This window comes from Ceratotherium simum, chromosome 38 (genome assembly GCF_057802395.1).
Source record: "Ceratotherium simum simum isolate JZ-2026a chromosome 38, ASM5780239v1, whole genome shotgun sequence".
In the NCBI taxonomy this organism is placed as follows: Eukaryota; Metazoa; Chordata; class Mammalia; order Perissodactyla; family Rhinocerotidae; genus Ceratotherium; species Ceratotherium simum.
The window spans coordinates 21,011,169-21,026,324 of NC_141937.1; the positions used below are offsets into that span (position 1 = coordinate 21,011,169).

General features: G+C 39.0%; 1 protein-coding gene across 2 annotated transcripts in view; it reads left to right on the forward strand.

The window, feature by feature from the left end:
- The window catches only part of AIG1 (androgen induced 1), a 202,716-nt gene extending 191,248 nt beyond the window's left edge, over positions 1–11,468 (forward strand). The window contains exons 5-6 of one of the 2 annotated variants that reach the window (XM_087425169.1): positions 3,404–3,567; positions 4,442–4,744. In XM_087425169.1, coding sequence (XP_087281295.1) covers positions 3,404–3,567; positions 4,442–4,467 — 190 coding nt within the window. In that variant the 3' untranslated portion in view covers positions 4,468–4,744. Of the gene's footprint in view, positions 1–3,403; positions 3,568–4,441; positions 4,745–10,861 lie in introns of those variants that run through there. The other variant, XM_087425168.1, reaches the window with a different exon arrangement.
- The last annotated feature ends 3,688 nt before the right edge of the window (positions 11,469–15,156 follow it).

The window sequence follows — 15,156 nt, forward strand, 5'->3', positions numbered from 1 at the left end:
ACCCCAAGGACACAAGGCAGCCCTGGGGCTACTGTGGGGTGCTGGGAGGAAGGAGTAATGTCCCAGGCACGGGAAAAAATAAACAGCACTTAACATGCTCCAAGAATACCAAGGAGTCGGCGTGGCTGGAGCGGAGGGAGCAAGGGGGAGAATAGTAGGAGACGAAGCCAGGTAGGGCCTTGAGGAAACATCTAGGACTCTGGCTTTTTCTCTGGGAGGGGAAGCAAGAGTTTTGAGCCAAGTGGTGGCACCACCTGACTTGCATTTATTCCAGATCAATCTGGCTGCTCCATTGAGAACAGACTATAGAATAGACTGTAGCAAGGGTAAAAGCAGAGACAGGGAGCTATTGCCGTGGTTCCAGTGAGACTGATGATGGTTTGACCCGGATGGTAGTGGTGGTGATGGTGAGAAGTAGATATTTTGGTATTTTGGGTGTATTTGGAAAGTAGAACCAATAGGATCAAAGGAAGGATTGGATGTGAACTGTGAGAAAAGGAAGAGTCAAAGATGACTCCACGTTTTCTGCCCCAGATTAGCACTGGAGTATGTAGTAGTCATTGATTTGAGAATTGAAAGATGTGGGAGACATTTCTCTGCTATTGGATGATGGAGAGAGGGCAGAGATGTGCAGGAATTAGGATGCAGGGGTGATGATAATGACATCATGGAAATGTTAGGTTGGAGATGCATCTTCCAAGGGGAGATGTACAGTGGGCAACTGGGTGTAGAACTCTGGAAATCAGGTCAAGTCTAGACATATAAATTTAGGAGTCTTCTACGGATAGATGGGATATGGTTATTGTTGTTATATCTACTAAGCAGTATAAGAGGTTTTCATATAAAAGAAAAATACATTGCAAACAACTTCTGAGGAGTAGAGGCCTGGCATCCGAGACGTTACCAAAAGCTGCAAATGAAAGTTCCTTCTACCACAAACAAGTACAGTGCCAGGAAGAGGTATAAAAAGGAAAACTAGCATTCATAATTTGAATTGCTCCTAATTTGCCTAATTGAGGAAACAGTTTTACGGTGAGTCAGATTATAATTTTATAAGTTGATTTGCAAAATCAATTCCTGCTTTATGGTGTTACATTTTTCGGATGTAGCATATTATCCCCATGGAAGTTAATAAGCCATTTGATGGGCACACACCCCCTTACATTAGTTAAGACAAGATTAGAAAGATAAAACTGTGTCTAATTTACTGACAAACAGAATATGATGCATCAGAATCCCATAAGGTAGTTCTAACAATTTAATTTCTGCTGATTCTCATAAAGGTTTCAGCCTTTAAAAAAAAAAAATCTTGACTAGCTTGGCTTCCTCTTTTGGTAAAAATCTTTTAGTCTGGACAATTATTCAAGCTGACCTGGATGGACCTAATGACTGCATTTTCCTTCTAAGACAGTCTGTCTCAACCTTTCTTTCATTATTGACTCCCCCCAACCAAGGAACCTTTTTAGCTACTTTTTTCCTAATCTCTACCCCATGAAAATGTTTCATTGTGGTAAAATGTGCATAACATAATGTTTATCATTTTTAGCATTTCTAAGTGTACAATTCAGTGTCATTAAATACATTCACAGCATTATGTAACCGTCACCACTATCTATACCCAAAATATTTTCATTATCTCCAACATAAACTCTGTACCCATTAATCCAATAATTCCCTATTCCCCACTCCCACCAGCCCCTGATAACCTCTTTTATACTTTCTGTCTCTATGAATTTGTCAATTCTAGTATCTCATATCGGTGGAAACATACAATATTTGTCCTTCTGTGTCTGGCTATTTCACTTAGCATAATCTTTTCAAGGTCCATTTATGTTGTAGCATATATCAAAATTTTATTCCTGTTTATGGCTGAATAATATTCCATTGTGTGTATATATGTGTATATATATATATATATATATATACACACACACACACAACATTTTGCTCATCCATTCATCTGTTGATGGACGCTTGGGTTGTTTCCATCTTTTGGTTATTGTGAATAGTGCTGCTATGAACATTGGTGTACAAATATCTGTTTGTGTCCCTGCTCTCAATTCTTTTGGACATATACCTAGAAGTGGAATTGCAGGGCGCATGAGAGTTTAATACCACAGATAAACTGTTTATCTGTTTATGTTCTGTGTATATATGTATCTGTGCCTTATACATAAGAAGAGTAAGATTTCTTCACCACCCTCCCAGAACCAATTTTCACCTCCTTGAGGGGGGGTGATATTGCCCTCATTGAGACTGCAAGCTCTGTGGTCAAGATCCCAAGGTTTCTTGCCTCAGATGAGGTATATATATATGATACGTATGTAGATGAACTGCTTAGAGAGGAGTGAAGCCATGGATGATAAGGAAAATTACCCCAAAGACATAAGTATAAAAAGTAATCTTTATTCCCCATGCAGTGAAGTTATTTGCGTTTTACTTAGTCTTCAAAATTGACAACAGTTGATAAAGTAATGAACCCAAGAACGTTTTGGAAAATAGCTCTTAGCAGTTGTGTCAGGACCAAACCAATGGAGGAAACAGTCTACCTAAACTTTTGAAAACAGTGGAGATTAATGATGTTGTACTCCCACTGAGCCTACAATATCTCCAGAACACAAATAGAATAATTACAAGCAATTATTATGTAAAACATAAAAAAAAAAAAGAAAAAAATATGAGATCCAAAGATCAGGTTGTGGGGAGCCCAGTATCAGCAAGGTTCTGGATGGTTCTGTCAGCATATGGAGTACGTATTGGTATCTAGTTGGCAGGCAGTGGGGCAAGATTCCTGGCACATATTCACCTAAGTTTTATCATAGTTTGGTTGTTTAATGCTATGTTGTTTCACTATGCAAAAAAGAGATTGAGAAGATTGTATGACAGTTATTTAGAAAAACACAGTTTCAAATACCTGTTTGAAGGTATTGACCTTGGCCTGTTAGCGGTCAAGGAGACATGACCGCTAAATACAATGTGGGATCCTGGGCCAGATAAAGGACATTCATGGGAAACCTGAGTAATTCCTAATTAACTCTGCAGTTCAGATGATAGTCTTGTACCAATGTTAATTTCTTCATTTTAGTAATTGTACCATGGTTATAGGAGATACTAACAGGCAGAGAAACTGAGTGAAGGACATGCTGGAACCCTCTGTACCATAGTTGCAACTCTTCTGAGTCAAAAATTATTTCAGGATAAAAAGTAAAAAAAAAAAACCAAACAACGATAACAACAAAGTTTCTGGTAGCTCCTGAGTCCCAGAAGCAAACTCGTGACCGGCATTGCTGAAGAATGGTTGGAGTGGGGGTACAAATGCTGATATATATTTGTAATGTCAGCAGCTTTGAAATCTGATGTGAGAGTAATTCTCGTCTTTGTCTCCTCTCCAATTCCATTCCAGGGTGTGTTGGGTGCATCATGTAACTGGGATGTGGGTGTACCCTTTCCTGGAACACATCGGCCCAGGAGCCAGAATCATCTTTTTTGGGTCTACAACCATCTTAATGAACTTTTTGTACCTGCTGGGAGAAGTTCTGAACAGCTATATCTGGGATACACAGAGAAGTAAGTATTGTTTAGGGGAGCATAAAACAAGAGAACTGCTGTCTAAAAGAGTGTGTGCAGAGACCGAAGGAAAATTCCACTGTAGCACAGGCTCGCTTATGAAGAGCTTCATTTTTATAACCACAATATTAATTTAAGAGCTGCTGGCAGTTACCTGAAAGGTTTATTACTCACTTTGTCTTATTAGCTAGTAAAACATCCAAATCTAAGAGAAAAGAAGCATGTCTATAAAATTTTATAGGGAGAAATATAGTGTTAGCAGAAAAAAAATTTAGGAAGTTCACTCTGATTAACAAAATACTGCCTTAGCTAAACTGATCCCCCAATTAAATAGATAAATTATTCAAGCTAACCAAAGAATCTCATCAAAAGTCACCTAGATCTCCACTTTTTTTGTGTGTATGTGTGAGGAAGATTAACCCTGAGCTAACAACTGTTGCCAATCCTCCTCTTTTTGCTGAGGAAGATCAGCCCTGGGCTAACATCTGTGCCCATCTTCCTCTACTTTATACGGGACGCCAGCACAGCATGGCTTGATAAGTGGTGTGTAGGTCTGTGCCTGGGATCTGAACCCGTGAACCCCAGTCCGCTGAAGCAGAGCACATGAACACTTAACCACTATGCCACCGGGCCAGCCCCAGATCTCCACTTTTTCCGTCATCCTTTGTGTGGGTGTAGCAGCCTCAGAGAGGTCTCTCCATGATTCTGCTAGAACTCTAAGCACATTGCCTCCAGCCACTGTGATTCACCAGTAACTGTCATAGTCAAGGGTTGAAAGTGGCAAAGAGGTACGGGTACTAAAGGGTAATACTTCATTGCTGCAAAGCTGTCCTAACCTACGATTTGAATTCTCTTTTGTTTCTATTTATGGCAGAGCCTCCATCTTGGCAAGGCACATAGTCTTACCCAAGCTGTGCAAAACCTGTCCAAAGTGTATGTAAGATCACATACAAATGGGAAAATGGAAAAAGTGACAACATAGATATGTAGTGATTTGAGTCCTGCGGGAAAATCTATCCAAAAGAACGATGGTCTGGGGATTTTAGAGAGCTCTGGGTGTCTCCTCTGATACAATCACAACATTCTAGACATCACCAGAAAATGATCTCCGTTCCACAAACATTGAGCACCCAACTTGGTACCACACTCCCGGCCAGAAACTTGATCTAATTATACAAATAAAATATAGTATTGCATGGTTATTGAATTGGACTGTTTTTTGCATGTGGATCTCCTATATGAGTGTGTGCGTCAAGGTATTAGCCAATGTTAAATGGCTCAGAGGAATTTGAAGTCTTCTTTTCTCAGCAGCTGGCTTGATTTCAAAAAGTGATCTATTAGAAAAAGTGTCAAATTCTTTTTTGTTTTTTTTTTCCACTGAGGAAGATTGGCCCTGAGCTAACATCTGTGCCCATCTTCCTCTATTTTGTATATGGGAGGCTGCCACAGCATGGCTTGATAAGCAGTGTATACGTCTGCGCCCAGGATTCGAACCTGCGAACTCTGGGCTGCCAAAGCAGAGTGCACGAACTTAACCACTACACCACCAGGCCGGCCCCAAAAAGCATCAAAATTTTTTATTCGGTTCAGGCCACAGCTTGGGGGGCCAGAAATTAACCTTTTCATAATTTTCCTCTCTGTTCAATGGGAATAGTAATCTTTCACTATGAGTTAATTTACAAAAGTATTTAGTGAACTTACAAAAATATTTCGAGGACAAAATGTAAACTTTTCTCAGCTTCTTGAGAGAAAGGCCATCTTTAAATTTAAGCTAATATGTCCAATGTATGTTGTCAGGAAGTATTTATGACTGCCAGTTTCTCCTTGATGGTCTTGATTCTGACAATCATTTGACCATTTTTCTACTACTTCTATGAGAAAATGGCTTGAAAACCAGGAGATATAAAAGTCCAATCTAGACTAATAGAATACTGCTTTTTAGGGGCTTTGAATAAGAAGTTTGAAATGAATAGTGAAACTAGGGTTTTCTTGAATGATTTGTTCAGTTTAATTTGTGCCATTCTCTTAAGGAACGTGAGCTAAGGTTGACTAACATTTTGGAACTCATTTCAAATATAGAGATTAATTTTATCTACATGGGATCATCTAGTTAATTCCACCGAAGCAGATGTCTTATGTCAAGTGGGCTTCTTTTCCTTTATGAGAGGGGCTACAAATTGATGGCCTCCCTCAGATCTCACAGGCGTACATATTGGGATTTTTATTTTTTGACCCACACGTAAAAACTGGGAGATTTCACATAAAGGCCAGAGTTTTTAGCTTATCAGATATTTTGAGATCTGGCAACATTGAGCCCACTGTTCTCTTCTGGCAACAATGGATTAGAATTGAGGATCAATTGCCCGTTTGGATGGCTATCTAATTTTCCCTGGTTCTTACCTAGCCACTTTGCTCGGTCACATTAGCTGTCTGGTTCTGTAGGTAGTTGAGTTTGAAACTGCTGATTAAAAGCAGTGTGTGCCGGGTGTGTGTGTGTGTGTGTGTGTGTGAATGAATTGAGTACAATCAAGTACAGTATTACAATCCTGAGTACATTCACTACACTCCCAAACAAAATCCCCCAAGAAGCAGGAACACCACATTTGAGCCCCTTCCTTGTATCCGTAATGAGTTTTAATGGCTCAACATCCTCCACTTGGTTGTATTGTGTGGACTTCAACTTCAAGATAAAATCGTGTTATTACAGAATCTTCTAAAAGGAGATTAGAAATCATCTCAGGGCCGGCTCCATGGCTTAGCGGTTAAGTGCACGCGCTCTGCTGCTGGCGACCCGGGTTCGGATTCCGGGCGTGCACCAATGCACCGCTTCTCCGGCCATGCTGGGGCCACGTCCCACATACAGCAACTAGAAGGATGTGCAGCTATGACATACAACTATCTACTGGGACTTTGGGGGAAAAAAAAAATTTAGAGCAACAAAATTCAGTATTCAAAAATGTGATATCTACAATGCCAAGCATCTAGTGAAAAATAACCAGATATGCAAAAAAGGGAGGACAGGAAAATGTGACCCATAATGAAGAAAGATATCAATCAATAGAAACAGCTCTAGAAATGATAGAAAGGACAGACAAACTGCTATTATAAATATGTTCAAAGATTTAAAGAAAAATAAAAACATAATGAGGAGGGACATTAAAAATGAAAAAAATGAATCAAATGGAATTTCTAGAGCTAGATAATACAGTGTCTAGAATAAAAAATTCACTGAATGGGAGGAACTTCAGATTATACATTGCGGGAGAAAATATCAATGAACTTGAAAACACAACAATAGAAGGCATCCAAATTCAAGCATAGAAAGCAAAAAGAATGAGAAATAAACAACAGATATTGTGAAAAAATATCAAGTAGTCTAATTTATGTAACTAGAATCTCAGAAGGAGAAGAGAGAAGGGAAAGAAAACATATTTGAATAAATAAGTTCCAAAGTTTTTCCAAATTTGATAAAAACTATAGATTTCCAGATATAAGAAACAACAAAACTCAAGCAGTGTAAGCACAAAGAAACCATACCACAGGGCATCATAATCAAATTACTGAAAACCAATAATAAAGAAAAATCTAAAAAGCATCTAAGGGGAAAAAAGATACATTATATACAGGAAAATAAAACAAATAAAAAACTGCAGACTTGCCATCAGAAATACTGTAAGCCACAAATAACGCATAAATATCTTTAAAGTGTTGAAAGAACAGCAACAAAAACAAGACAAAAAATTTAACCTCTCAACCTAGAAATCTAAAATCAATGAAAAAAAAAAAAAATTTAGAAATCATCTCAGCTGACCCTTTCCTTTTACTAAGAGGCAGCTGAGGCCCAGAAATCTTGTGACCCATCAAAATAGGGAGTTGCAGGGCCATCTTCTTTATTATCTTCTGACCGACGCTCCACCCAGTGTTATTTCTAGTGACAATCAGAATGTCACCGTTGGAAACCCAGACACATGAGAGCTCATAAACTTCACTCAGAACCGGGGACCTAGCTTATAAAATAACAAAATAGACCGACCTGATATGAACTGTGAATGAAAGCCCTTAAATAAGATGCTAAGTTAATAGTTAAGCATTTGCTCTTTTTAAACAAAAGTAACTCAAGGCAGCTTTGTGGATGTTGTATTGGTTTGCCAGGGCTACCGTAACAAAGTACCACAACTGGGTGGCTTAAACAATAGAAGTATATTGTCTCACAGTTCTGGAAGCCAGAATGTCAAAGTCAAGGTGTTGGCAGGGTTGGTTCCCTCTGAGGGCTATGAGGGAAGGGTTGCCTCCAGGCCTCTCTCCTGGGCTTGTAGACGGCCGTCTCCATGTTTACCTGCTGTTCTCTCTGTTTGGGAGGCTATCTCCCAATTTTCCCATTTTATAAAGACATCAGTCATATTTGATTAGGGCCCACCCTGATGACTTCATTTTAACTTGGTAAAGACCCTATCTCCAAATACAGTCCTATTCTGAGGTCCTAGGGGTTAGGACTTCAACATTTGACTTTTGAGGAGAGACAGTTCAGCCCATAACACTCTGCCTTCTGTCCTCCCAAAATTCATGTCCTTCATGCATGTAGAATACATTCCCAATAGCCTCAAAAGTCTTGCTAGCATCAACTCTTAAGTCCAAAATCTCATCTTAAATATCAACTAAATCAGCTATGGGTAAGAGTCGGGATATGATTCACTCTGAACCAAAACAGCTCTCCAGTTGTGAACCTGTGAAACCTGGCAGCAAGTTATCTGCTTCCAAAAAACAATGGTGAGACAGGCATAGAATACGCATTCCCTTTCCAAAAGGGAAAGATCGCAGGGAAAAAAAGAGGTCACAGTCTCCACCCAAGCCTGAGAGCTAGCCAGCCCCTGAACCACCTTCAATGTCGTTCTTTCTTCATTTCATCCTGTCTCTGTCCCTTTCAGTTCAGTCTGGCAGTGTTTCTGCTGGTACAAAATTCTCAAAAACCTTACTGGCTTCCTGTGCAATTCATGGGGTTCCAAACCATCAGACAAGAGGGTCCCCCACAGGTCTTTCCTGGCTTCTGCTGAGAAGGTTAATTGGATCCATGGTCATATGCCTAATCTCTTTAGCAAACAGTAGTCCAGACACACCCTTGGCTGTCGCTCACATTCTGAGGTCCTGAGGGTTAGGACTTCAACATACAAATTTGGGGGGCACGCAATTCAACCTATAACAGCTGAAATATTTCTGTACTTAAGCTAAGAATCTATTCCAATTCCGACGTGTCTGACTGAGGTGACCAGTCTTATGAAAGTCACACTTGATTCGACCAGAAATGGAAGTGTCCAAGGCAAAAGGTTAGGGTGAGGGTGCAGAAAGCAGGCAAAAGAGGAGAAAGGGGAAGAGGTTAGAGCCAGGCTGGTGTGACAGAAACCTCCACCCTTCCTCCTCCCCTAGCTGCCCATCCAGCTTGCGTCCCACACAGGCCCACCCAGGCCTCCAACGTCCCAGTGCTGCCCCCTGGTTGAGCCTTTCTCCCAGCCTGGGGCTTCACACATGACCGACTCGCTCAGGGTCAATCAGCTCTTCCCCTCCGTTCCAAAAGTGCATCCCGCCTCAGCTTTGTGACAGGTTTCTTTCCCCTTTTTGTGTGGAAATTGTACCTCCAGTTCTTCCAAATATTATTTACAGCTGTCTAATTTTTTCCCTCTACCTCAAAGCTGCCAAACTCAAGTAGGTGGGGAGCCATTTCCCCTGTCTGGGTCAGTGAACACCCCCTGTTCTCCACCCCCGCATTTGAAGATTCCACTCCTGCTGCCAAGTCAACCCATCTGCAGGAGAACACTTAGGAGGCAACAGACTTCTAAAAGAAAAGCAAGCGGTTACTAGCTCCTGATAGCTTCTCCACAGGAGAGGGAACACGAGACAAAGTTGAGACCCAAGTCATGTGTGCTGTTTCAACGGAATCTGTGTTGTGTTTTTGTGCCTTGGTGACCCAACAACTAAGGCATCTCCTGGCCTTCTCCCCCCGACCTATTCCTCCTCCCTTCAGATCTCCTTACGCCTCAATTTGAAGTTTTCCCTCATATGATTTCTGAGAAGTACTTTGGAAAAAGTGTTACAGATCTCTGCCAGTTCCTTAGTCATGAAAACCAAACCTAAAGACTGTCCAGGGACACCTGTTCAGAGCATACTACCACATTCCACCACCACCACCCTGCCCGCCTGGAACGCATACTAGGAGCTGGGGGGACGGGGGCGTCTTTCCTAATGGCAGCCCTGTCATGCAGACTCTCTGGGATTAAGGTTTATAATTTTTAATATTGTGAAGTTCCATATTTTGTTCCATTGCTGTCCCACTAGTCCAGCCTTCTGAGGCTTTCTCTATGTTCATTGTTTATGAATTGATTCCATAAAGATTAGTTGAGTTCCTACTATGAGACAGACACTGTGTTAGGTGCTAGGAATTTAATCCAGAACAAAACAGTTAAGGGCTCTGCCCTCGGGGAGCTTGCACCTTATAAAAGAATACCAACAAAAGCTGCAAACCGATATTTGGACTTCTTTTGTCCAGCACAAAGTCTCTGAGAATTTGGTGTTAGAAGAAAAATGTTTAGCTAGAAGCAAAAAAAAAAAGAAGAAGAAGTTGGGAGTATTTGCCAGATGTAACTTTAATTCATAAGATGACTTGTATGCTTTCATTGCCAGGAAATGAAACATCACTAACTGTTCACTACAGACAACAGGTAGAGGTCTTAACGATCAGGTACATACGAATCTCTCAGGAAGAAAAACAGGTTTATCAGGATTGGGTTGACTAGAAGGAGAACTTGAGTTTAAGTACACATGCGTATGGAAATAAACAGTTCTTGTGGCTAATAAACTCTCTGAGCTTTAAAAAAAATCCAGAGTCCTTGCCTTGGGAAAGAACAGGACTAAAATAAAACTAAATGAGGTCTGTTTGAAACTCATCAGCTGCACCACCCCTGTTGCTAGAAGCTGGTTACAGAGCAGCCTGGTTGGGGTTTCTGTGCAGAGTCAAAAACTCAAGAACTAGCTTGCGTCCCTCCCTCTCAGAAGGCACAAGAGCTAGGTGTGTGCCAGAGATGTTGTGTCCTGCTTGGTGGGAGAGGGTGGGGAGAGAGGTCACTGAGGAGCTTTCTGGAGAAAGTCATAAATGACTTTCCTCCTGAGCTAGGAGAAAAGGGATGGGTGCGGGTGGGTGGTGGAAAGAAATGTGGAGAGATGAGAGTTCTTTTAAAACAGCTTTGGCAAACCTGCTCACAGTTTAAACTAAGGTTCAAATAAAGTACTTTGCCTGTATTTCTAGGTATGGAAGAAGAGAAAGAGAAGCCTAAACTGGAATGAGATCCAAGTTTAAACAGAAGGGCTGGATTGAGCCGCCATTGAAGAAGCGTTCTCCCCGGGCTTTGGCAGTGCCGAAGAGGAAACATCAGAGAGAGCAGTGGAATCTGCCTCCACCTCCCTGCCCCAGAGGGAGGACACCTTTTATGGAGAAATATATATAAGAATAGAATACGGTTGTTTCCAAAATAACTTGCCCTCATTGTGTTTTAAAAACTAGAATTGGTCATTGGATTTTAATTTTTGCAATTGAAATTCCATTTAACCAAGGAAGAATAAAATTCTATTGTGTTTCTTGAGAAATATGTGGAAATCAAAGAGGCAGATGTCAAGCAAGGCATTGGTCCTACAGGTGGCTGGAATAATGAACCAGGGCCACAGTGTAAGTCTGGAGAAAACGTGATTGATGTTCCCTATTGCAATAATGTCACTGTTGTCTCAAAAGGGCAATATTAGTAATAATGACATCCGTTTAGTCAAAACCCTAAGCATATTTGGATCTCGTGATTTAATAATGTGAAATTTGTCCTAGATGCGAATTATAACTTTAATAAAGACCAAGCAATCCCTAATCTAACGCCTGCATGGTACATCTCCGAACTCTAACAACACGGAGGTCTTCTTTCTTATTTTGTTTCTATTGCTGTTGAAAATGGATGTACTGAACCTGGATCTTATAATTTTCTGATTTTAAAAATGTGTCTCTTTTTGATAACTCCAAAAAGAATAATTTTATTTAAAAAGCTAATTTACAAAATCTTTGATCATAATTATTTCTAAATAACACAATGCAGAATATGTAGTCGAAAACACATAAAAATAAATCTTAGAGAAATATAAGGAATGGACTAATAAAAATAAAGGCAGAGATTAAGTAGGGCAGCAGGAAAATAACAATGGAATTGATAATTAAATTGATTAATAAATTCAATATCTCATCTGTACAAATAGCATTAAAATATGCAAACTACTGATATGTTAACTGAAAAGAAAGAGAAAGCGAGAAACACAAATACTTGACAATACAAGTACAGATGTGAAACAAATTTTTTTTGTTTCTTCTTTTTTTTTTTTTGAGGAAGATTGGCCCTGCACTAACATCTGTTGCCAATCTTCCTCTTTTTCTTTTTTCTCCTCAAAGCCCCAGTAGCTGTGTATCATAGTTGTAGAGTTGTAGCTCTTCTCTGTGGGCTTGATGAGCGGTGAGTAGGTCCACACCCTGGATCCAAACCTGCAAACCCTGGGCCACCGAAGTGGAACATGTGAACTTAACTACTACACCACCAGGCTGGCCCCAAAACAAATTTTTAATTATAAAAATATGTTGTATTGCTCTATGGCAACAAATTCCTAGAACCCAATGAAAAGTGCAATTTTCAAGGAACATGGATTCAATAAGAATTATAAACCTGTAATTGACTGGCATTTATGGAAGACATTTTTGAATATTCAATTATCTATCTCCAATAAAAGAGTTGAGTCCAGAGTGTTTTATGAGCAAGTCCTTGAAAACTTTCAAGTCACAATTCTCACGTTATTTCAATTGTTCCAAGGTTACAGAATGATGAAACACTTCTCAAATTCTTTTTCGGTTAATATAACCTTCAAAATAAGGCTAATATAGCAAAAAAAAAAAAAATTTCTCACTTGCTTTAACTAAAATATTAGTAACATAAATCTAACACTATATGAATAAATTTTCAAAACTAAATAAGGTTTATTCTAAAACTTCAAGGATGGCTTGATACTAGGATTTTTCTTAAAAACATTGTCTCATTAATACACACACAAAAAAATCATATGATTCTCTCCATAGTTGCTCTAAGGCATTTGAAAAATTTTAACATTTATCTTTGATAATACCATTAGTAACATAAAAATATCCCATATCATGAGAAGGAATACACATCTCAAACACAAAAGGCATTCCCTTTTAAGGTCAGAAACATGATAAAGATGTCCACAACTGTGTTATTTTTCTGAGCTGTTTTGGAATGTTAGGTCTAGCATCAAACAAGTTATATTTTGACCTGGAATGAAAAAGTTTTATGTTAAAAAAAAAAGTTTTATGTAACTATAGAATTGATATTATTAATGGAAAAGAAAATTAAATATTGTAAGAAAAAGCAGAAATGGAGCAAAATCACCATTTAAAAGGAAACCATTTCTCCAGACGACTCTCAGAAGAGGAAACCTCAAGGAGGGGGAAATTTTTGAGGACTTCCTGGAACAATTCCTCTGGGACCCTGAGACTACCCCTCTCCTCCAGCAAATAGCACATAGCTATTTTAGCCACCAAACTGACACCTAAAGAAGTTGACGCCTGTGGGCTTTAGATGTAAAGCTGATTGAACTTACAGTGCAGCAGGTTGGATGCATGCATTACTGTTGTGTTTGAGATGCAATTATGTGATCAAATGTGGGTTTGGTTTGGTTTGGTTTTCTTGCAGTGGGTCATTTTTGCTTTGGGAACCGCAGCCCCTGAACCCTGGCCACACTTCCTGCAGGATGCCCAGGGCTGTCTTTCCAGGTGTGTGGACTGCACTAAGACATACCAACTGAGCCCAGGTGCTGCTGGCGCACCCACTGACCCATCACAGAGACTCTGCTTGCCCTGGAGCAGAATCCATCGGGATGACTCTACCTCCTGCTCTGTAATCACTGAGTGGTGAGAAAAAACTACCAGCAATTTCTCCCTTTGGCTTAGAACCTCCCAGTTTCCCCCACCAGTTCTCAGAAGGATGTTCCTGCTTTATCCTCTTCTCTGTGTGTGTGAGTGTGTGTGTGTGAGTGTGTGTGTGTGGGTGTGTGTGTGTGTGTGTAAAGACCAATCCACCATCCACAATCTCAGAGGGGAATGGGCTTCTAGAACAAGAACAATTTCTTGAACGAGAAAATTAATAATTAACTAGTGCAAATTAATAGATGAACATTTAACAGGAAATTGTACCAAAAATGCAGAACAATGAAAAGCTTCTTAAATTATTTTTCAGACTTGGTATACACCTCAAAATAAAACCAAAAGAGCACAAAATTGTACTTATCATAGATAAAATACTAGCAACATAAATCTAATACTACAATAAAATAATTTTTCATGACCAAATAATGTATATTTTTCTCCTGCAGGACTCTTTAAAAAGACAAATAAAATGGAAAGATATACTAGATTCTAGAAAAGAAGACTCCGTTCTTAAAGATGTCATTTCTTCCTACAAAAAATTATAAGTACTATATAACTCTATTCTAAAATTGCCAAAGTTTTTTCTTTTAATTTAACAGAAGAATAAACAAGTGAAAACAACGGAAAAATCCTGAATAGGACAAGTAATCAAAACGTACCTGTGCTGTTAAAACATATTATATAAAGTTCAATAATTAAAATAGTGTGGTATGGATCAAGAATAGAGAGAAAAATCAACAAAATAGAAAGCAAACCCAGAAACAGGCCCTAGTATATGCAAAAATTTCATAAATAATAAAGATGGCATTTCAAACCAGTAAGAGTATAATCAATGATTGAATGAGTAGTGCTATAACAAATGAATAACTATTTGGTAAAAAAGAAAAAGCTAGATTCCTCCCTTAAAACACACATACACACACACAATGTACACACATACAATTTCAGATAGGTTAATGAAATGAAAAAAAAGGTATAAAAGAAATGTAAGAAAATATAGATAAATATTCTATAATAGAGATATGAAGAAACATATATATAAAATACATAAATATATGTATAGACATATGTATATAATTTCTACATATATATGCATAATATACATTACGAAATTGAATATTATGTATAATGTATATGAGGAAATTGAATACAATATATATATTAGGAAATTGGATCTACAGGTCTGATAGCTGATATATTGTGGGGTAATTGAGGGAAAAACATCTAAGATGTGTTCAAGACAATCTTAGCACCATTGCCTTAAATAAGAAACCTGGAAGAGAACCATCCTGGGTTGGGGTTTGATGATGAACTTGACTTTGGATTTTTCTGTATGTAGGTCAAGGGCTATTTCAGTGAAATTGAAGGGGCAGAATCTAGATTCCAGGGAAGTAAAGAGCTATTGGCATTAGTGTATGGTAGAGAAGTAGAGATAGCAATTACAGAATACACCTTCAAAAACAGAACTTAGAGCTACAGAACACAGGCTATGAGGAGAGTATGAGTTGAATGCAGATATTCTTGGTTTATGACTATTCTGGGTTAGACTTAGGAGGGAACAGATCTCCCACTGTCAG